The following is a 24,629-nucleotide window of genomic DNA, read 5'->3' on the forward strand; positions in this document are numbered from 1 at the left end:
GTACAGGGCCAGGAGTTGAACTCAATGATCTTGTGGGCCCCTTCCCGCTCAAGACATTCTATGATAAACAACACAGACAATACTAAAATGAAGCATCTGAAACAGATTCCCTCTTGTTAATGAATGAAAAAGAAAGCACTGTACATTTGCTTTGTATGCCACGCTTACATAATGCCAAGAATCATTCCCATGAGTACTAGAACAAATCTTTGTAATGCTTAGTAAGTAAAATAAGGCATTAAAGTAAGTATAACTGTAGCCTTAAATACCCTTGCACTCCCTACACTGTCAAGTTGTGTAAATAAGGATCAAACCTGGCATACACCAATGCTGGGGAGGGACATCTTAAAAGTGAATGGTGAGAAGCTTTGCTGCTTAGCTTTCAGTCTGAAGAACCTTGATTTTCAAGACCTACCAGTTCAAATGCTGCCAACATAACAATTCCAGCTTTAACACCTCCAGTTATGAAAACAGAATGTTAAGTAATATTAAGATGGGTATTTGTATTAAAAGATCATTTAAAATCTTATTCTAATTTTTTGTAACTCCAGTACATAAAGGGAAAGCTAATACCCTTCAACTGCTTAACTACTTGTACTTAAATTTCTATTATAATCCGTAAAATTTATAATTCAATAAGACTGAATGAAAAGTGCTTTGTGACTAGATTATCACTTCTTTTTCTACAGCTGACAAGATACCATAGATCCAGCAACAACAACATGTGCAGCAATCTTCAGGCATTCTAAGAAGAAGGCACTTAGCACAGGAGTATAACTCAAAGTAATTGTACAGTTATTTCTGGAACTATTTTGACATTTTCAGCCAACTGCAATCTAATAGACTGAGCTAACAGAAACATTAATTGTTCTTTTGCATATAGTAAGGACTCATTGTTTAGAAGCAATCTGGTGCCTGTAATTGCAATTTTGTGACAGCTGTACATGGCGTTAACACCAGATAGTGTTTGGATGGTAGGAACAAGCCGTGTACTCACTCGTGTGTCAGCAATGGCACATCACTCTTCCCTTCTCTGGTTGTGACAACATCACGCTTGATGCCAAACACTTTTCCACAGCTGTCTTTGGCCAGAAGATCAAAAATTTCATTATTATACACTTCTACAATAGATACCTCAACCCAGTAACTTCCTGGTGGCTTTTCTGAAATGAGCCTGGCAAATAAATAAAGAGAAAAAAGTTTGAAGAAAAAAGTCCAAAAATGTTGAAGTCAAACCCCAAATGAACAATCTATAAATAGAGATCTATTCTTTAATTGTAATATAATTACTATCTGATAATAGCATTTATTAAGTATCTGCAGCCATGGAATTGCCTCATCCATATGCTAATGTTAACTTGAAGAATCAGAATATACAGTTTATTTATACTTGAGGAAGTAAATAGAATTTAATTTTCCAAACAGCTGTGTCAGCTTATTTTTTCCACTAGCCTGCCACCTCAGGATTTTTTTATACAATTTCTCTGCTGGCAGTTATTGCACTCAGAGCATAAAATCTGGCAGAGTGCAAGCAATGAATAGAGATGGGAAGTTATATCTGGAAGAAGTTATATGATCACAGCCTCAGAAAATCCATAAATTAAGGACTTTTCTATTCAGGAGAGTATTTACAGTTAGACAGTTATTCTCATACAAAATTGGTTGGTTCTTTGATTTAGCTTATACACTTTTCCAAAACAAACATGCTTAGCTGGAAAAACTTCTAATGGCTCTTCTTCTATAACATAGCAGCATATCAGGTCAATCCTGTATTATGTTTGACTGCAAAAATCTAAGAACACTTAAAACAAGAACAGATTGTAGTTAAAAATTCTACTATCTTTCTTCCTCGGGACTGGGTTCTAATCTGAATCCTCTTCATGTATTCCAGTTGTCAATTTTCACAGAACTTTTTGGAACTTAATTATCTTTTGGACTCCCATAGCTATGGTTGAAGCATTTTCAAAATTTTAGAGTCTGAAAGCCAGATGGACAGATAACTCACAGTAAAATGCATAATCTTATTGTCTCAGAAAATCAGATTAAGCAGGAGAGAGACTAGAAATCCATATGAAGCCTCAAATATCAAATGGTGGCCAGAGAAGCTATAAATATTAACCATTTTGAAGCTGAAATCTGTAATGATAAATACACTGCAAACATTATTTCATCCTTCCTATGTAGTTTAAAGTGACTGCTACTGACAGCGAGGCTTTACTTTGTTTTTACCTGAACACTTCTTGGGTAGCTCGAGGAATAATTCCAAGTTCTGATTCCTCTTCTGTGGTGAATGCTAAGTTCCCCTCTAACTGTGGTCCCAACATTGTGTATGTCTTCCCACTTCCAGTTTGCCCATAAGCCATGATGCACACATTGTACCTGAAAAATAGAAGTGCTGTAATTTATTTTACCATTACCAAATGTGTCTATTAGGTGGGAAGTCAAACTCCAAACAACTGGGGAACACAAACTTAAACAAGAAAATAAAAACACTGCCCCTGATTTCTTTCTGCAGATCTCAAAGTCTGACAGTTATTAGTGTGCATAACATCACCTAAACAAATTCTATTTTTTTTTTAACCAGAACTGAAGGGATGCTTTTAAGTAGAAGTTTAACGGACCCTTAGCTTGGAATGATTGATGCTGTTAGGCCTCCTTGCCTGCCCAACTTTCAGCTTTTGTGCTACTGAGCTGCTTTTTAATCAGCTCCTGAACCAGTGCAGTTTACAGTTCAGCATTCTAATGTAAACCATTTCTGGGCTTGATTTGTGCTACAGTGCTGTGCTGCAAACCACTGCACTTGTACCCTAACAGCTGGGAACTCTTCATCTCTCATAGCCTTTTTCAGGCAGGCTCATCAGTCACAGTCCTCAGAGAAGACAGCCCTAAGAATAGGAGGCACAAATTTTAAACCAAGAGCACCAGTTGAGAATGAGCATGCACACAATGACTACTCTGAAACAAAGGTGGCAGGAACTGCTCTGATAAGGACAAGTAGAAAATTAAAATGTACAAGATCAGTGCAGAGGAACAGGCACCTTTGAAACATCATCTTCTGAAGCAGACAAGTAAATATGTCTAATGAACAGAACTCTGAAAATGCCTCTTGGCTGCACTGAAAATAATAATAGAAAAAGAATCGTTCACAGCTGTGAGCACTGTTGTGAATGTCTGTGCCACAGGGATGAACTGTGATGAAATGTATGAATCCTATCTAGAAAATGTGTTACTAACACAATCAGATGAAAGTCAACTTCTTAAGCAAAATAAGTGGGTGAATACAGATGCATCCAGCCACAGTACTGCTTTGTATGAAGGACCAACACTGTGCTGTGCAGCTGAAGTTTTGCCCCTCCTTGTCTGCTCCTGCTCTGCTACCCTTGCCAGCCACTCGATGCTGACCACAGTTCTGTGCCAGCCAAAGCCTTGGAAGACATCCATTTATGCTGACAGGACTGCTCTCTCCCTGGACTATCTTGTTTGTTCAGAGATACAACACTAGCAGAACCTTCATACACAGGAAGTGCTCCACAGTTTTAAGAAACATCTGCTCTATTAGAGTTGCAAGAACGGGCCTGCTCCTTTTCTGTCAGGGAATAAAATTTCACTTCCTAAGCTACCTCCTCTGTGAGTAGACCTGAAGCAGCTGCTTCTGATTATCTGATGCTTTTCCTCATATCAAAAATGTAGTTTCAAGCACATGCCAGCATATTTCAATGAACACCCCTCATCTAATTGTTTTAAATGTATGGTTTCAAGTAATGAAATACTTACATGCATATTAAACATGCCTAGAAGCAATTACTTCAGGAGGATTATTTTGGAAGCTTTCACTTGTTAGAAAGGAATGTGGGCTGATAAGTCACACGGAAAATACCTGGGTACCCTTTCTGGGAATGTGAAGACAAAGTTGCAGTCAATGAATCTACAGTAAGGCCCCTCCAGATTTTAGCATGCACTACAGAGTATAAAATAGGAGTCTAGTCATAGATTTGATGAAGGAGATGACATAACAGTAACTGAAAACAAAGAGCACTACAGTAAAATTAAATGTGATAGCAATTAGGGCTGTAAATCTGAAATTAGAGATTTCCTGAAGTATTCACTGCTGACATATCTCAGTAGAAAAGCTCACACTAATTTTGGTAGTTTTTAGCTAAACTAACCATGAGTAATTTTCACAGTTCCACCCCTCATACACACTCCCTGGCTAGCCTGTACCTTATTGAGACTTCTAGCCCTATTTAAAAATTAAACAGATCTTTGGAACCAAAAAGGGAGCCAGATGTTTTTCCTTAGGAAAAACAGAATTAGTCTTATTAGAAGTTTCTCCTAAAGGACTTTCCTACAGTTCAGCTATTTAAACTTTCCTTAATTGCTGCTAGTTGTAAGACAACAAGCATCACTGACAAGATACAGATTATAAGATTAGAATTAATTGGGAAGAGGATTGTAACATTGAAGATAGAGGTGCAAGTCAGGTATCAATCAGTGGTAACTTCTTTGCCAAAGCCAAAACAGTGTTTCAGTCAGCCCTAATGAGGTAAAACTGGCCAAAGCAGTATCTAATCAGGTACAGGAGATAATGAATTGTTGTGGGATTCAACAATAGGACAAGAAGCAGATTACTTTATATTTATCTGTATAATAATAGTTATTTATTATAGTTTACATCATTGGAGATCTAGCTCCAGCATAAAGCTTTCAAATACAGAACTCTGAAGATTTTTTTACTATGATTCAGCTATGTGCCCTGATATTTTTCTTTCTTCACTTTATTATTATATTTAATGGTTATATTATTGTTTTAAAAAGTTCTTATTGTCAAGCTAAAATACAATAGTTTTGTAGCACTTCTCTCCTGAAAAGAGTCTGGGTGCTCACTCTAGCAAAGTTACCCCTAGGAGAGAACACTGTTAAAGGCAATGAAAGGGGGAGAAATTAGTTCTTTAAAATAAACTAACAAGTTGGATTCTTCAATGCTGTAAAGAAAAGAAAAGTTATCTTACTCCCCTGTTGGTCCTGTATGGCTCACAGTAAACTTTGAAGCCTGCTATACTTTGGTTTACATATGGAAGAATCTTTTCTTCCTGTATATTTGTACTGAAAAATGAAACAATCCATTAAGAAAGAAAAACATAGAAAAAATAAGGAAAAGCAGAGAACACTCCCTTCTACTCGAGCTAGAAGTTGTTACAGACCCCTTTGGAACCCAGACTAAAACAATCAGGAGCAGCAAAAAGGTTCAAGGTTCAGACTAAGTATGTCTGTTTCGCATTTACAGTGGGAAGGGTGCTGTGCTCATATGCACAGACTTGCCTTTCCTGAGAATCTGCTTCTGTTTAAACAGCACTTCTGAAAGAGCAAGACAGGTCTTTTGTTTTCAATAACAGAACATTTCCTAACTGAATACAAAAATCTTAGCTTTTAGGAAAGGATTCTCCCCATGTAAAACTTAGTGAGTGGGAAGTACAGCAGATAAAGGTACAGATCAGGTACATCTGAAGACACTTAAGGGATCAATAATGCAACCAATGCAATTTTGCCTTTTGAACCAAGGCAAAATTATGATAATTGCAAAAGGAAAAGTAGGGAGAGAAAGCAGTAGTTTTAAGATGTCTTTAAACTCCTGCAACATAGTGGTCCCTAGGCTGGTCAGCTAAAGAAACTGTGGTTACTCATCACTGGTAAACAATAATAATGAAATCTATAACTTCCCTCAGCCACGGAGCCCTTGGGGGCCTCTCTGTGGCATATGGAATTCCCAATATTCACAGTATCTTTAGATACCTCTTCTAGGATGCTTTTAGCAACAGGAACCTTGGAAACTTCAGTGTGCAGGCTGCTGGGAACAAGGATTGCCACTGTTCAACTCTGCCACTGTGAATGGAAAGGGATTGTCTTTTCCTCTACAGGGAGTGAAACATCCACGACAGCCCTACCATATAGTTAACTGGTATTGGAACAGGGATGAAAAAGGAGCAGAAAGTTATGTATAAAACTCAGTTCAAGCCTCAAGGATTATAACAAAATGCACACCAAAGCCTCTTTGCAAGAGTAGGTTAGTTGGCTCAGTACTTCTGAAAAATCACACTTTATGAGCTTCAGTAGCTAGAAGTAATTTCATGTATTTCATGTTAGTGCTTGTTACTGATCAGTTTTTTATTCAAACCAGAATTCTGTTTTACCCCAGTGCCTGAAGGAGCAGTAGAATGACTGGGAATGTTCAGTTCTGGTTCAACCAGGAATCGATTCCACCACCTCCTATGGTCCTGGCAGGTCTTTTGCACAACATTCACAGTGAACACACTGTTGTAAAAGATGTATCATACAATATCTACAACTGGAAAAGTTATAAAACATAACCTAAAGAATACAAAGAAAAAAAATGACATCTTCCATTAGAAGCATCAATTTGACAGAAGCAGATCATAAGAAAAAACTGGGATATTTTTATTTTTACAAATTTATCTGCTCCGTTAAATTTTGTAAACCATATTTTCACTGTTTATACAGAGAAACAGCATTCACTTGGTACTGAGCAGAAAGAAAACAGGAAAATGGAACTGCAAAGCCATAAAACTTAACTAGATCACTATTGTTAGATATTTTCATTAATAGATAGATTTCAGTAGATTATTGTGCTTTAGCTTTCTTACTGCAACCTTTTAACTTACCCATCCAGAAGAGATGTTAGCAAAGGGGCCACATCTGCAAATATTGCATCTTGAGACTCCAAATCATTGTAAACTCTGAGGAACAAAGTGCAACGATTAATCAAAGAAAACATGTAAATGTTGTCACAAGAACACAGACCATAGAAACTGTAGGCCAGTGACATACAATTTTGGATCTGCTGACATTTCTGTGTCACAGAACTGTAAATTTGAACTCCAAAGTTCTCAATCGCATTTTGGGAGCAGCTGTTGTGTGTTTTGGGGAGAACAACATATGGGTGTACCCTTGTGGATTGAGCTCATCCTAAACCTCCTGCCTGCCCCTCTGGAACACAGAGTCTTTTTTTTAGGCTGTACTGGATCCCTGTAACTTTTTCACACCTACTAGAATGTGAAATAGCCCTACTGCTTGGGATTCCTATATATCACTTTTTGGAAGACAGTGGTCAGGTTGTATTGCTTTTTAGATGTGGGTAAAGTTTGGTGAGGGAGCAGAGATGGGGGAAGAGGTACAGAGACTGCAAACTTGCTGAGGATTTGTCTCAGAAATCAGAATGCTCCTGAAGGTACATGTTTAAGGATGCACTATCTTTGTGGAGAATATCAGCCTAAGGTATTTCCATCCCCAGCCCTGATGAATTACCTACTCTGAAATCAACACTTCTCACTCAAGGGAAGACTTTCTTTTACATAGTGGAATGCAGACCTTCTTAAGTAGAATGGAATACAATTAAATTGCATGAGTTATTCTACCTTTTAGAAAAGAGCAATGACATTTCAATACTTGGGCCAATAGATTGATGTCTGAAAAAACTCTATATGTTTTTCGAATGCAAGGAAAAAAAAAAAAAACCCAACAGTTATCTTCAAAGAAATCTTTCCTCCAACCCTTTCAGGTTTGAACAACACAAAATCAAGACCTGAAAACAGGAAATAATCAGAGAGGAAATTCTGATCATAAAACATGGATATCATTAATTTCTTCTGTAGCACATCAAAAATGTATCCTCCCCAAGATTACAGCCTGCAGCACCCATTGTTTACACAAGATGAACAGAATCTAAAACATGAATGTCATTACTCACAGTTAAATATTTGAGGTATGAATGTTTATCTTTTGAAAAAGTTTCCTTTTCTGGTATCTTTCTGTGGTGATTTTTTCATCTAGCTCTGTTTTCCAATAAGTGATATATGGTCTTTATAGCTCACAGCAAAATGGCCAATTAGAAACAGGAATTTTGGTAGCAACAAACATTACAAAGTGCAATCTCTTCTCTGTGTATACAGTACACCAGTACACTTCACTTAACAGTATCCCACAGATTGTACAGGACAGTACAAGGTTAACTGAATAAAACCAAAGTGTGCTCTTCAGCATTTACTCAAGCATCTTTGTATATCTGACCATGATCTGTCTGGTACAGTCTATAGACTGCACAAATAGAGTTTTTGTATTCATATTCTCCATAAATAAGATTATACAGAGGGATCACTGATAAACAGATACAGGATTGGAGCCAATGCACTGAACTCAGCATTTTTCCTGACAACAGCCAGAGGAAGGAGCAAGAGACTATATGGTGGCCAGCAACACAATAATTCATCTCTGTGCTTCATCCTAATCATTAAAAGCTGTATACTGGCCTCAAAACTGAAATATGAGTTGAATCTCTGTCTCAAAAAAAACAAAAAATACTATTAGAATTAGCATTCAGTTTCTTTTTGCATCTTGCAAAATTCTTGGCCCAGAGCAACATCCTGTGGCAACATATTCCACAGACTAATTGTAAGCTGCATGAAAATGTACTCTCTTTAATCAGGAAAGGAGCTCTTGTCTGGTTTGATAGACAAATACTGCTTGTATTGCCATTCCACTGATATGCCATCATAGTGCACTGAGAAACCAACAAATATGCACAAATATGTGGCACAGTTCGAACTGGGAGTCAGAGACTGAATACTCTGTCCCTGCTTTGCATGCACATGAGCATATGCTTCAGTAAACTTTGCACATCCAATCTGCAAGGTCAATATAAAAGAGCAAAAGCACTTCCAAACACTTTTCTCTGCTTCATCTATCATCTGCAATTGATGAAATATTCATTAGCACCCAGTTCTCCATTTTAACCAACTAGGTCTCTAACTCAGTATGTGTTGAAATATTTTTTTTCTTTGCACATCAAAACATCTCGGAGCTATGTTGTAAATTAAAAAAAAAAGAAAAGAAAAAAAAAGATAAAATTACTAAGACAGACAAGATTAAAACATTCACAGTTGATGACTTTTGTTGCCTCAGAAAGTAAATACATTGCCACTGGCCACAACCCAGGCTAGAATCAATCAGTCATTTGCACAGCAAAGTAGAATCACAGGATCAGTTACCTTGGAAAAGATGTCCAAGGCCATAAAGTCCAGCCTTTGACTGAACACCACCTTGCTAACTAACCCATATCAGTAGGTGTCACATCCAGTTATTTCTTGAACACTTCCAGGGATGGTGACTCCACCACCTCCCTGGGCAACCTGTTCCAGAGCTGAAGTACCCTTTCTGTGAAGAACATCTTCTTGACGCCCCACCTGAGCACAGGCTGGACACACACCTGAGCCCTAGTACAGCTTGAGGCCATTTCTTCCAAGTTCAGCCACAGCTGGGGTCACTACAGCTACGTCAGGGTCAGACTCCGGCCCCAGTAGCTGATCCCAGGAAACGCACATGATTCCATGCTACAGTAACTACTCAAATATTTACTTGACTTCCTAAAGGGGTTTTGCTGCCACTACTTAGCTGCTGTGATTCAAATGCTATCCATACTAAAATAAAGTGGTTTAAAGTAGCCTTGAACTAGTTTATGCTACACTGTAACCACAGCTTTGGCTGAAGCATGGACACCCACTTCATTAGCTATCTGAAACCATGAAAGATGCTGCAAATCCAAAGAATCTCTTTCTAAAACCCCATGTATTTTTACCCAAATGATAGATTTGTCCCTGTGCACTGATTAATGTGAGTTTCACATTGAAAATTCTGAGCTACCTTTTTATTTTGCTAACTGATTTGCCAATAAAATTATAAAAGCATAACATGTTGAAAGCTGGAATTTTCTTCCTGAGCTGAAATCAAATATTTTGACATTTATTAGTTCCATAAAACATTGCTAAAAAAATAAACATTTTAGAGTTCATAAGAAACATATGCTTTTCTGTTTATAAAAAAATAGCTGTACTGGGACACTAAAAAAACATTCCTGGAGAACTGCATTCTTTGGGGGATTTACATTTTTTTAACCCTTTTCCTGATTACCAGGATCTACACCACATTTCCAGAATCACAGCACCTCTGGAGTAGTGTGTCAATACCATTAACTGTGATGCTTTACAAAGTCGAATTCCAGCATTATTCTGTATTTACTTCAACTGGTATGGCTGGGTTAGGTACAGCTGAAGAATGAAAGGAATTACTTTGAGTAGCTTAGCAACATGTGAGGGGGCCATGTACCCTAAGAGATTTTATATGCCTTGAATCAAAAAAGTCTGTAACCTGTGGGATCAGTAAAGCTTCCCCAAGATCTGCATTATCTCAGGATTTTTCAGGTGGCCTGTATGACAGCAGTCCCCATTCTCCTGTGAGTACAAAACTGTAGCACTTCACAAGAACGCCTTGAGGAAAGGGTCAACAGCTAAGAATGTTTAGCAAACCTACAGGAATTTCAGCTGAACAGGCTCAGACATTATGTTTAAACCAGGACAGATAATTCATGCTGGGTACACCTGACTTTAAATCAAGTTTTGCCTTCAAGCAAGGAAGCATGAAATTGTCCTCCTGTTTCCAGAGGGTTTTGCATCATGGTTCAGGACGGACAGCCTCCTCAGTAATTGCAATATACAGATTCAAAGTTTGCATTAGAAAGAGGCATTGGGGTAAAATTTTGTATTTCTTCATTTACAGAGTTCTCATTGTATTATTTAACTCTTCACTCCTGTTTTGAGATGTCAAAGTCAGCACTATTTCGAGAGAACAGAAGGCACCCTTCAGCCTGACTCCCACCAGTTTTCTGTCTCACTGACAAGAGACTGGTAGTGACTCTGGTGTCCCATTAAAGCCCTTCCCCTTATCCCATTCATCTGTGTGGATTTTTGAGCATCTACTATGGAAAGTAGTCTAACTGTAGCCTTTCCCTTGGGGAGCACCGATTCCCATGCCACTGCTCCACCTTGGTGCCTCTGGTCAGGCTGTTTGAACATCAGCTTGTACAAGTGCTCAGTCCAGTTTCTGCCAAAGTCATGCTCTATGTCTAATGCTGAAATTTTGCAATGTGCCTCAATTCATGGAACCATTGAATTGTCTGGGTTTTAAGGAACCTTTAAAGATCATCTAGTCCAACCTCCTGCAATAAGCAGGGAAATCAACTAGGTCAGGTTGCCCATATCACCTGCCCTCGGATGTTTCCAGGAATATGATATCTAGTCCCTCTCTGAGAAACCTATTCCAGTGTTTCACCACATTCATTGTGAAAATATTCTTTCTTATATATAGTCTCAGTTAACCTTCTTTTAGTTTAAAACTATTACTCCTGTTCCTATTGCAACAGACTCTATTAAAAAGTTTGGCCCAATTTTCTTATGAGCTCCTTTGAAGTACTGGAAGGCAAACAAAGCTTCCTTACCTTTGAAACATTCTGCTACTTTGCAACATGTTGCAAGGATCAGGACAGCTACTCATGTTGTGAAAAGAGTCAAGTAAGTCTCATACAGGTTTCGAACTTGGCCGTATCAGTAGTCTTTACTGCGAGGGAAGACTGTTATCTATTCCCTGAAATGCATTATCCTGTCCTGGGAAAAATATAATGATCACACAAAAAAAACCCCCAAGAATTTTCATCCTACCTGCCCTACTCAAAAATTCTAACCAAAAAGGATACCCTCTATCTAATGTCTACCAAAAGTATTAGTCTTCACTACACAAATCTTCCAGCAATTCAGATTTCCATATTTCTACAAAGGACTACCCACCTCTCAAACTGAAAAGTCTTGTTTACTGAGGCATGACCAGGTCGACTACACTTGACAAGGATGGTTTCCTAAGAGAAAAAAGTAAATTATCTATAGTTAATATCACAGGCACACACACAGAACCAAATATCCATCAATCTTAAATGTATTGGGTCACAGCTTTAAGGACCAGGAAGTCCAAAGTCTTTCTCCAGCTGTCACCAATTCATGAGGCTTTAGAGCATGTATAATGCAGTGAACTTGCAAAACCATAAGAAAGGCTCTCAAAACCCATTCAGATTATTAAATAACAACCAAAACAAAACATGCACTTCAGTTAAAGAGAAAGATCCAAGCCCTTACCTGAACTTTCTATTGGACCTAGAAAGTCACAGGCAAGTAAACAGAAGTTCCCCAACTGCCACTACAGGCACAAAAATATTGCAAAAAAGAGTTCTTTTTTTTTTTATTGTTGGGCACATTTTCACAGTGCCTTTTCAGACTGATTTCATAGATAGCTCTGTCTAGAACTAAGCAGATGTACATTTTATTAAATAACATGCTAGTCCACAACTAAGAGAAAGAGCTGCACTACAATGATCTGTAGAATTCCATGAGGTTTTAGTGGAATCCACTTTCCAGATGAATTATACAGTAATTTTGTAAGTCTGACAAACATGTAAGCAGACATTTAAACTATTATCAAAGTACAATCACAGCAGTCTGACATGGCTTAGCTATCAAATTCTGTGCTCTTCTGTTCTTCATGGCAAATGTTGCTTAATTCCTGAGAAAAGCAATGAAAAAAGACGTGGGGTCTTACAACAAATTGGGTGGAAGCTCTCCAGCACACAAAATACTTCATCCAATTCAAAGACATTTTCTAGCTTACTAACCTGCGGTTACATTACTGCATTTGATGGGAGTGCTGAAATTCCTAATGTGATTCAGACAAGTGGGTTGGAGTGCTGAACTAGTGGCCTTCAAATAAGTATTGCCACAAACTGAAGTTATAAAGAGCTGAGCAAATAACAATCACATAACAGTATGTCGAGTGTGCAAAAGGCTAATAAAATCAAATTTCTTCCTTTGAGTTTATGAGTATTTCTACCTCTTTGGAGAGGAGAAATGTATAATTATCAAACTAATGATGACAAAGCAATTACTCCACAGAATAAGCTATGTTACCCACACCAGTAGTGGCAAATTTGGCTGAGTACAGATGTCAATAGAACACTGCTACTAAATGGTCTGTAACAAAAATTCGAATAGGATCAGTAACCAACAGGCTTCGGGGGAAGGAAAAAGGAAAAACTGAAAAATATATGGAATGATGGAATAAATTTCTGATTCAGATATCTAATTTACTTGCAGACAAGCTTTCTCTAAGGTGAGAAATAAGAGAAAAAAACTCCTATTTGCCTAACATAGAAACAAAAGAGTTTACTGTTAACAGGCAGAAGTTTCACATGAGCATTTGTAACGACCACATCCAGTTATGCTTTGAATATCTCTAAAGATGGAGATCCATATCCTCTCTGGGCAACCTGTGCCAGTGTTTGACTACCCTCACAGCTTCTTCTCACAGCTGAGGGTTTGACTACCCTCAGCTTCTTCTCAAATTCTTTGGCTGAATTTCCTGTATTTTAGATTGCACTCATTCCTCCTTGGGCTGTCACCACTAGAAAGAGTCTGTACATTCAGTACCTCCTCATCTGCTCATTTTCTCAGGTATTGACAATACCAGCACTGTTCAATGTCCTAATCTGTGTGGAGTGGTTCAACCTGATATGTGGTGTGTACTCACTCTCCACAGTTATTGCACAACAAGCCTCAGAAGAAAGGCTCAGACAGTTGTTTATGTTATGTTGAGGAGATGAGCATACACAGGACAGCAAAAAAAAACTTCAAAAATCCTTAAGTAACTCAAAACCTGAAATGCAATGCTCTTCTGGTACACCTAGTAAAATCTTAAGTCTTTTTTAGACTTAAAATCAGAATCAAGTTTCTCTAGTTAAGATGAACAATATGTTGGAAAAGACCATGCGTCTTAAGAATGATAGGAATTTCCAAACAAACAAACAAACAAAAACCCACTCAGAGACTAAATGGAAGTCATGTAGCTCCTTGAATCTGCTTTCTAACACAATCATGGCAAATAACTTGCTGGTTACACTGCACACAAAGTATTTTCAGGAAAAAAAAATCTGGAGAGACAGTCATGATTTAGAAAGCAAAACTAATAAACTCAGCATCTTTACCACACAGAATCTTCCTTTACCTTGTCCTAAAATCTTCCTTTAAATCATTATCTGGGAAATGGTTAACTTGTTTCCGGAAATACAATCTTTGACTGTGTTGCAACTAAAAGCTCAATACAAGTCAAGTCCCATATTTTAATCTGAAAATTGCACATTTATCCTAGCTACTAGCATATCATCTTCAGTTGTTAAGAGCAAAGTAAACAGGCAATAAACATTGTTTTCCTTTACTTTCATAAGTTTAGTCTAAATTGACTGCTTTTTGTAAGAAGGTTCTTGCAACAATATTTTTTTTCTTAAAGAAAGATAAATTCACAGTAGGAAGCTAACAGACTTCAGGTGTTTCATCAAAACTGGAAAGTATTTTAACTAAATAAATGTCCAGGCAAACCAATAAAACATTTAAATTCTATGTTGTGTTTTCTAAAACCAGGAAGTCAGCATTTTGCAAATTTAATTTCTCAATCCTGTGCTTATATTAATATTTCTGAAATATTTAATAAGATTTTCATATTGAAGGTCACTCTTGAATACAAACTAAAACTCAATTTTGCATAAGTAAGCCAACACTGCCTTGCCTGTAAACATATCAATACTGTAATACATCAGATTTCTATATTAAATAATCCAGAATCTAAGTATGCCTAATTTCATTCTCATGCAATAAAATTTAACCAGTCATAAATGGCTGCAGTATTTTATAGTACAATAAATGTGTCAGGATACCTAGAATACTAGGTCTACCATTACAGATCCCTGTTTTTTATCTCCTGATATATTTACTTTCTTCATCTCTTTAGTTACCTAATGGCACATATATAGATATAGATACATATATATATATAATTATCCATATTATGCAAGTAAGATCTGCCTAATGAAACTATAATTTGGGAGATTTAAATGCATAACATACCATAGGTCACTTCAGCACTATTTTAAGTACTACACTATAAAAGAGAATTTGGCTCATCACCATGTAAGTAACAGTAAGCAGTCAACTAAGAACTATAGCAGCTATGAAAATTAAAGCCCAAGTTAATACTTTGACCTTAGCTCACACTCCTGTGCATTTTAAAATTTTATATCTTGGTAATGGCCTCAGTTAATGCTGGAATGTCATTTGGATTTGCAACCTCAATGACCATTCCTCCTCCGATGGATCTAAGCCAGGATACTTTAACATGCTTGACTGCAGCACCACATAGGCTGCTGTGGTTTACAAGATATCAGATTTCTGTCCTAATGCATTAGCTGTGTAGCAATAGCAAAATTTGAAGAAAGCCTGGCATAATTTTAGAAATAGCTACAGCACATACAGGTGGCTCAAAGGGACTGACAGCAGGAAGTCAGCGGCAGTTTGACTGTTGCAAACATTCAACCTCCGGTTAAAGGATGGCTGCCCCAGCAGAAGCTCCAAGCTATTACCACGAAAGAGAGCCAGGATGAAAACAGCACAAATCACCTGCTATTGCACCCGCAGGTAATCAAATCTGAGAACCACTTGGCCTCGTTGTTTTGTTTTTTTTTTTAAACTCATGATTCTCATGCCCCTTTTGTTTCTTCTTCTAGTGCTGTTGAATTCCACCATCAAATACTCACATCATCAGCTGCATATGCCACTTTTTCTGAAAAGCTTCTCTGCCTGTAAGGGAAGAAAAAGCATCAATAGGAGAAGAAGAGGTACTTTTCAAACCATAAGTGTTCAATTTAGCTGAGAAAAAAAAATGTTTAAACTGTCTGTAAACTACACACTGTCTGAAGAGTACCTTTGCCAGTATTATTGTACACACTAACACCACAGTTAATTTTGAATAAAGAACAAATTGAAGTGTGATCAAGCAAAATAATTTGCTTTAGAAAAGACATTTAGAACAAACCAAATAAAGATAAATGCACATGCAAACCCTTCTATTATTTTGCAATTATTGCATGAGCTTGTAAGAAGAGGTTTTCACTTCAGAAAATTAAAGTGAAAAACACCCTCTTTTCAGGTATTTGTCTCTGATCTTGAATCCATGATTAGTCCAAACACTGACTGGGATTACTGAGGTGTATAAATCTATTTATGTTTGCAAGTTTTTGGAGAATCAGTCCATAATTTTACAGATAAATTTTACTTAAATTACTTTTTGATACATTAAGGAAAGTCAACCTTGACAATTGTTCATGTGGCCCAGTCCATCCCATTTTACACTGCAAGCCACTACCTGATTGCACTATTTCATACTTCAACAAAAAAAGTGAGTGGGTTCCTTCCCAGGTGTACAAAGCACAGGTTAATTCAAGTTTCAACTCTAGGCTTCTTGAAATATATTGGCTGTTTTAATTAAAACAATGTCAAAAATAACAATATTTTTTTTAAGATTTGCCAAAAATCAATAAACTTTAAAACACTGAATGTACTATTTTAGAATTACCAAGCAGTAAAAGTAACAGAAAGCCCCAAATCAGGTATTTACTGATAAAGCAAACGATAACATTACTGGTTTCTAGCCACCCACCTAGTTTTCCCCTTCTTTCTTTCCTTCTTTGTATACACTTCAATCCCTACTTTCTTTCATGTTAGCCATCTATGGAGATTTCAGCCTGCTAAGCAGATACTTGCATCTAATCCCTCTTTTCCTTTTGGATCTTGAAATGTTTTGACACATCTGTTACAGTAAACATTTTATAAATTAGGGAAACAGAGCCAAATTAGACTGAAATAGAATTACCAATGTTTGTGGTGACAGCCAGTGTGTTCTATAGCATTACAAAACAATTGTAATGCTGAGTGTGTGTCTCTACCCATGACATTTGGCAGCTACCACATTACTGCATTCCAAAATTTGTATAGGATAGTGAATACGTGCTAAACTGATTGCAGCTGTGTTACTTCTGCCAAGCCAAGGATAATCCTGGCTTGGCAGAACAACTATGGCTTTCTATTGAGATGGACACACTTTTAGGCAGGGGGATGAGACTGGCTAGAGCAAATCTAGCAGGAGAAAGAAAACAACAATTAGTGTTTATGATACCATCATTGTCTCCCCACACACATAAAACCAGAAAAATCAAGGACACAGTTGTTCTCTTATAAACATAACTATTGTTTTCTCTGTACTTGAATTATGAGTCAGATAGGCTCTAACACAATCAAAACAATTCACCTGTCTTGTGAATATCCAGCAGCATCATCAAAAGGTAGCAACGGTCGAATCCTGCAGTGGACTCTGATATTTCCTCTCAGTTCCTGCGATAAGAATATTAGGCTGTATTTAACACAAGTTACTGGAGAGGATAAATACACTGAAATTTGTGAAACAGACATGAACATGTTTAAGAAAGCCAGTGTTTACCACATCAAAGCCCTAGATTCTGTGGGGAAAAATATAGAGTCAATATAGTTTGTCCCAGTAAGGTAGGACAAAGTATTTGAGGAAGAATGAGCTCTTCATAGAACTGGAATTGTATAGCCTTCTCTAGGTCATATGGACAAAAAAAAACCCTCAGCCATTTTTCCCTTCCTTTTTCTCCTTCTTCCTTACACAAGCTTTTTCAGACTGTATTAACTCAACAGACAACATTACACACTCGATTTCTCTTTCACCAGTGCTGAGGAAGATGTGGAATATAAAATATGTTGTATATTTTCCTCTCCAGTGTTCCTATATGATTAAAAAGCCAGTAGCTGATTTTTCACTGTAGGCCATTTTAGACCTGTTTATCTATTCCATTTTGTTGGTGATCAGTTCTTCTCATTTTGTATGACTGAACATGGCTTGGCTGTGAGGACTATTGACCACTGGTATTAATGCCCCATTGCTCTGGGGAATATCCTTTCAACAAAATGCAACACAAAGCAAAATTTAGAAGGTAATTACTTTTTAACAAAGATATTCATTGTCCCAGGTAAAAAAACTTTTAAAAATTTTGTTTGAAGGAGGCTTGTGTTTCTAAAAATCAGGTCCTGATTCAGGAAACCCAAAACTTGTGGGGAGGGAAGGAAGAATAAATTTAAAGTACAAACAGGAAAAAAATAATCCCAAATGAACCATCACTAATGGCCAAGCAGGATACAGCTTGAGATATCTGGAAAAATAAAAGACGACTACTTTGCAATATCAAGTTAATAATTTTAACAATTTCAAAACAATTTCAGAAGCTGCAAATTTAGAGAAGAGAATGAAGAAACTCAACTTTTGTCCACTATTCAAAATGCATGATACTCCTAAGGGCAATAGGTCACATGAGAGCGTTTGGAAGATTATGTGTAAAAAGAAAGGAGTGGGATTTATTATAAGACAAATGTGCCTCAGCAAATAAGCACATCATATATAGACAGCTGAGGCAAGTGATATATCCATATGAAACATATTCTTTACTTATATTGGTGAGGAAATTATGGGAATAATTTCAACAAAATAAGCCAATGTTCTATTATTAAACATACTTACAATTAAGCTGTTATGTAGAGCCTTCCTCTTCTGCTTTTCTTTCTCATATCTCTCTGTCACCTCTTGTAGAGACTGCTCAAGATCAAAAGCTTTTATTTGAAACACTAGAAGAAAGCAGTTTCAGAGATATAAACTACATGACTTTACAAAAGGAATTGTCTGGTACCACCTCATGAAATATAAGCATAAACCCTCTCAACTTCTACCAAATTTCAATTAGGAGGCTTAGTTTCTGATTTAATAGACATCTGTGATAAATCTCATCATAGTTCTTGCTATGTGAAGCTACAAATTATTACCACAACTATACATGTGAAGTCTTGAAAAGCAATCAATAATGTAAGATATTTAAAGGCAGCTCAAATGTCTCAGTTTAGTCAGAGTGATGTTACCTGCCAGCAAAGCCTGAAACCTACATTTGAAGCAGCCTGCTGCTAGATGGGGCTGTCACTTGCAAGGCTCATACCACATCTGCACTTATTAGACTTATGTGGGCTGACTTTACAAGACGTTAACCTGTCATTTACCCTTAGCCTCACAGTGCTACTAATCCTTTAGAACAGTTGTAAGGTTCCCCTTTAAGATGGGTCCATCACTCCATGAGGAATTCATAGGAAATATGGATAATTTGAACCCTAGGGAGTCTCTTTCACCAAACTGAGAAGACTTATATGGGTCATTATAAAAGCCTTCTAACTTCATAAATGGTTTTATTTCAGCCATTTATTTTATTTTCATTAACACTGAGCAGGCCTAAAACAGCCCAGAAGACACATTATGCAACTGTAAGCTTGTGCAAAAAAGCAAGCTTTTAGGAACCCCAGTGGGAAATTGATATCCCCAGCAATTAGTGAGCAGTTTGGAGATGTAGAGTATCAAGAAGTCAAAACCAGGGTCTGAGAGCTGAATTAGCTGGATGGCCACCAGCCTCAATAAGTGCTACCTTGCAGAGCAAGGAGCAGACTTAATATCTCAGCATGGTCACACATACAATCTAATCTCTCTGGTATAGACTGAATACAGATAATTTCAATGGACATTTGTGTTCACTAGAGATTTCTCAGATCTCTTTTTTCTAATACCCATGCCATTCACTTCCAGCTCACAATGTTCCTCCACAAGTGCATGCATGCAGGGGAAGCATGATGTTAATAACTGGGAAATAAATGTCTGGGAGGTTCACTAGGAAAAATCCTTCTTTTGCATTCAGCAAGAGTATCCAGTGGAGTAACATGAGCATACTTTCGTTTGGAGAACCTCATGCTAATATGTTACCATAAATTTTCAGAAGGGCCACTTATAGTCACTGACCCCTAATTATACTGTAATTTTTAAAACACAAGGTTAGACTCCATTGATTATACAAGTAATATTCCATTTATTATTTAAGTAACTTCCACAATAAGTATCTTTATTTACGTATTTGTGTACACACATTTTGAGTTCCCCAAGTCTCTGAAACAAGCAGTAAGGTAAAGCAATAGATGCTGAGAGTACTCTTCCATTATTCCAGTCATGAAAGAAAAAAAGTTTCCTAATGCATAAATTATTTCTGAACTACTTTTTTTTTTTTTTTTTTTTTTTCTGAAAGTAGAGTTATGCATTTAGAAGTATAAACACTCATTTAACATTTTCCTAGTTTTCTGCTTGGCATCAGATGCCAGCTATGCAGGAGTTACATTTATATCCTTAACATAGGGGTAGACATTGGCTACATATGTTTTAATAACACACTCTTCATTAAGCAAGAAAAGTAGTTACCACATGAATGTAACCGTTACAGACATCCCTTTTCCCCATCCTTTGCCCATTCATTGATCAATATGGAAATTTTCTGAGAGCTGGGAATGCCAACAATTTTTCTGTTTAAATGTTACTGATCACAGTAACATCAGTCTAAAAATTGTGATGCCTTGCAGGCATATTCAGGACTGTGACCTTTACAGTCCCCCTCCTTCAATGGACAGTCCCAACGCTTCTTATTCCCTCCCCCTTCAGTGCTGCACCAGACATTCTGCTGTGCTCACACAACTACTTCCTCAGTCACACAAAGGTCTAAAAGCAATTATTCCTTCTGAGCAAATTCTCTCCTGGCTCAGCTCCCTGATCTGTTCTGTGTGTAGTTTCACAAAGAGTTTCACAAACATAACAGAAAGGTCCATAACAGAGACATGAAAAACAGGAGCAGCATTTGAGATATGGATGTGTAGCAGTCCCCATAATTCCCTATCAGTCTAGAGTCCATTTTTAAAAAGAAGATCAATCTAATCATGTCTTCTAGGACAAGCAGCTATGATGCAATAGATTTAATACCAAAACTTCTTTTGAATTCAGCTGTATTTCATATTCCACACTGTAACATTATTTTTTGCATGGCCTGTTGTAATAGGTCAAAGGGTAATGGTTTTAAACTAAAAGAGGGTTGACTTACATCAGCTATAAGAAAGGCAGTTTTTACAGTGTGGGGGGGTGAAACACTGAATAGGCTGTGCAAAGAGGTGGTGGATTCCCCATCCCTGGAAACATCCAAGGTCAGGTTGGATTGGCCTCTGAGAACCTGATCTAGTTGAAGATGTCCCTACTCACTGCAAGGGGAATGAAAATAGATGACCTTTCCAGATCTCTTCCAAACCATTCTATTGAATATTTTTTGGGCTGCTACAATATTTTTGTTACTGGATCCAAGTACTGCTCCTACTTCCCTACTCCATACTAAGGGAAATGCTCTCAAAAGGCAGTGGAGCTGGTGAAAGTCACCTATAGAGTTGAGGCTAAAAGATGATGGTAGTTCACATTCCACCAAGACAAGTCATTAGCACAGTGCAGAGCTCAACTTTCTCCAACAAAAGCAAAGAACATAGGTGGTAGCACATGGACAAAATGGGAAAGCTCCTTTTTTAATCTTCTCCCACCCAGGGAGGAAGTGTCCCAGAATTGCAAAGCATATCTAAGTCACTAGGCATATAAGTCACCACAATTTCCCCTTTCTGATAAAATCTGCATGGTAAAGCAATCCAAAAACTAATCTTAAATTTTTATGAATTCCTACCTTTCCAAAAATCTGCTGAATTACTGCATCTATTTCAGTAGTATCACTTGCAGTTTGGTGGCCAATATTTTTAGCAAAAATTGTATCAGCTTTATCCCTGAGGGAAACAGATCTATAACAACAGAATAATGGGCACTTCTCTCTATTATGAATTGTGACTGCTTCAATTCTGTGGGAAAGGTGGCAGTAGCCTGGTTTTCAGATTGTGAATAAATATTTCTAAGCAAAGGACCACTCAGTTATTATAAGAAAGTTTTATAGCTTGTTGCATGTCAACTACAACCTTGAAATTTACCTACGCAAATGTTTCTTCTGTAATTTTCTCCCTTGTTTTCAATATCTATTTTAAGATTAAACTGGTAATATATACTGTCTCCAGAATATATACTTAGGGCTTTCTGTCTACAAAAGATTACATGTAATTTAAGGATGGCAATTCCAATGGTCATATTCAACCTTAACAATAGAGTTTCCATCTAAAACACTTGACAGACAACTGAAAACCAGCCAAATTGAAAACAAAAGTCATCCACCAAAGTGGATACTAATTTTGTTATAGTTAGGGAAGCTTCTCCTGCTTATGATTTCAAAGAACAATCCACCAGGAAGTGCAAATTGAGAATAGTCAATGAAATTTTGCCAGGCTTCCAAAGGAATGCTTATTATTTATTTACACCACAATAGCTCAAGTGCCAAACTCAATCTCATATCTGTTCATTTAGCCCCCTGCTTCAATAAGAGAAAAGTTTACTTTTTAGATAAAGTTAATTTTCAACTTTGGGATTTTTTTCCTTGAAGGAACATTTTCTCTATAAGAATAATATAGTAATCAAATAAATTTTATTTATAACTTAGTGCTTAACATACTGGAATAAGTTCTGTAAACACCCATCACCAAGAGTGCTGTTTGTTGCTATTGACATGAGGAGTCCCTTTGGAACCAAATCAGTCTCAAAAAGAAATAATTCAGGGAAAGAAAACATACCTTTTAAATGGTGACACTTGGATTTCAGAGCATCACAAAGGGCTTCTGATTGTAAATTTATGTATTTGTTGTAGTTCACCAGGTTGCTACACATCAAACAATTTAAGCATTGCACATGTCATGTGATTGTCAGGCCTGGTAGGAACTTCACCAGAATCAAGGCTATTAAACACAGGTGCAGAGATCCACACCATGGGATCCAGGTGTAGGACCAATGCACTTAATCCTCAGGGATGAGGGCAGAGTGTACCAGTGCACTGGCTCTTTCCTACGTATATATGAACAGGGAAGTGCCTGAATTCCAGAACAGCAATACATGTGATGTTACTATCTACAGTCCAGCAGATGCAACTGGTTTTTGATTTTAAAGTAATTTTTTTTTGTTATAAATACACAAAAATATTAAAAATCCAGTCTATCCTAATTTCAGGCAGTATTTTCAGAAACCTCTGAAATAAGCCAAGTCCTTTCCTGATACAGTCAAAAGCAAACAAATTTCAGCTTTATAAAGCAATGCATTCTTTATTTGGCTCTTCTAAAATAGCCAAGATAACAAGCCTGAGAACTTCAGTTTAAAAATGTTACAGCTGAGCCAACTCAGCAGCAGTCTAATAGCAGCTGCAATCCACACAGAAGACAAATTCAAATTATCAGTCATAACCTCTGCAGACTTATTTGTACTTCTAATGCTTCAGAACTGCTTGATGATTTAATGTCAAAAGAAACAAATGCTACAATTTCAGTGACATGTTTCTCAAAAATCAAGCTCAACCTTTTAACATTAGTAACATTGAACAATTACACTGTTGATGTTACATGTTTGAAATCTAAGTGCAATGAGCCTTACTTTGCATTGCTTCATTCTGCAGCTGTATCCCCTGGACTGCTGCCAGAACTTGGTAAAGACAAGTCTTGCTTTGACGTTGAAAGTCTTTTGAAAGCTCAAGAGCAAATGAATGAAGGCTCTTCAGGTCTTGCTTAAGCCTCTTCTCAGCAAGAAGAAAAATATGTTATAAAGGCACAGAACCAGCAGTAAAGAAGAATCAATATAACAACCCAAATTATTATGGTGAGACATCACAGGCAGGAAGAACTCTCTACTTGATGGAAGGAAGCCTTTGAAAGAATATCTTTCAGTATGTTTAGAGGTGGATCCTGCAAAACATTTAGCAATGTAATTTCCTAAATTTTCAGCAAAACTTTATGGATCCTTGTTATTTTATCATACCAATTTTGACTATAACACAGCTTCAGGTAAAACCAATTCTCTTTGTTATTTCGTCAGACAAAAATAAGTATGTGTGAGCATGTGTGGGCTCTGTCCACTTTTAAGTCATACCCAGAATTAGCAATGAAAAATTGTGATCCATATATCCCTTACTTTCATTTTCCACACATTGATCAGAAGGTATTTGCTAGGATTCACTCAAGGCATTTCTTGTATAGGCTAGTTCTGTCTTCCTATGAGAACAGATGTCTTTTGAAAAAAAAAAACCAAACAAAACAGAAAGTGACGTTGTTCAGATAAGTATTTGTATTATGTATGTAATTCAGTGTAATATACATTATGAGACTTTTAGTTGTTTGTAAGATCAGCCTGTATTCACTTACAAGTCCACCTAAATAAAAGCAAATTTACCTGATTTCAGGATTAGTTTAGGATTTCTGAAATCCAAGTCCTGAAATGGACATGTAAAACCATCTTTAAGGTGAACCTAGCAATACCTTATATCACAGAAACACTATGATATTTCATTGTCAGCCTGTGTTACAAGGTGTTACATATTCTGTGACATTTTATTTTTCTAACTGTGGTACTGACCTGGAATTAATTAATTTGTTTCAATGATAAAAAGGCAATCTAAACTAAAGGGACAAAATAATTGCATTTCTCACTCTTAAAAGCCATACAATGTAAATGGGAAGGAGTATCTTTTTGTTATTATGGGTATAGGATGGCTGTTCATCTAGACTTTTATTTAGAGGGCTTTGCTCCCTCCTAGTATTCATTGGCATCTGATGGTTTACTACCTCAGTCCACTGGTATTGCATCACAAGCAGTTCTGCCATTCCAGCTAATCAAAAATATAAAATACTACTACAAAATTTACAAAGCAGAACTGCTATCATTAGAGTAAAACAGTATAGTTCCACTGGAAGGGACCTACAACAATCATCTAGTCCAACAATGCTCCAGTTAAGCTGCATCCTTCTGTCTGTTAAGAATCA

At 37.0% G+C, this 24,629-nt stretch overlaps 1 protein-coding gene across 3 annotated transcripts in view; it reads right to left on the reverse strand.

Moving 5' to 3' along the window:
• KIF25 (kinesin family member 25) overlaps nt 1-24,629 on the reverse strand; it is a 41,380-nt gene that overhangs the window by 11,153 nt on the left and 5,598 nt on the right. For 2 of the 3 annotated variants that reach the window (XM_077781757.2, XM_085575504.1), the window contains 8 exons: nt 23,248-23,386; nt 18,367-18,470; nt 17,080-17,162; nt 15,530-15,572; nt 11,688-11,755; nt 6,678-6,752; nt 2,230-2,379; nt 998-1,174 (listed from right to left, as the gene is read on the reverse strand). In XM_077781757.2, coding sequence (XP_077637883.1) covers nt 998-1,174; nt 2,230-2,379; nt 6,678-6,752; nt 11,688-11,755; nt 15,530-15,572; nt 17,080-17,162; nt 18,367-18,470; nt 23,248-23,386 — 839 coding nt within the window. Of the gene's footprint in view, nt 1-997; nt 1,175-2,229; nt 2,380-6,677; nt 6,753-11,687; nt 11,756-15,529; nt 15,573-17,079; nt 17,163-18,366; nt 18,471-22,400; nt 22,640-23,247; nt 23,387-24,629 lie in introns of those variants that run through there. The other variant, XM_085575506.1, reaches the window with a different exon arrangement.

Source organism: Lonchura striata, chromosome 3 (assembly GCF_050655825.1).
Source record: "Lonchura striata isolate lonStrDom1 chromosome 3, ASM5065582v1, whole genome shotgun sequence".
Classification (NCBI taxonomy): Eukaryota; Metazoa; Chordata; class Aves; order Passeriformes; family Estrildidae; genus Lonchura; species Lonchura striata.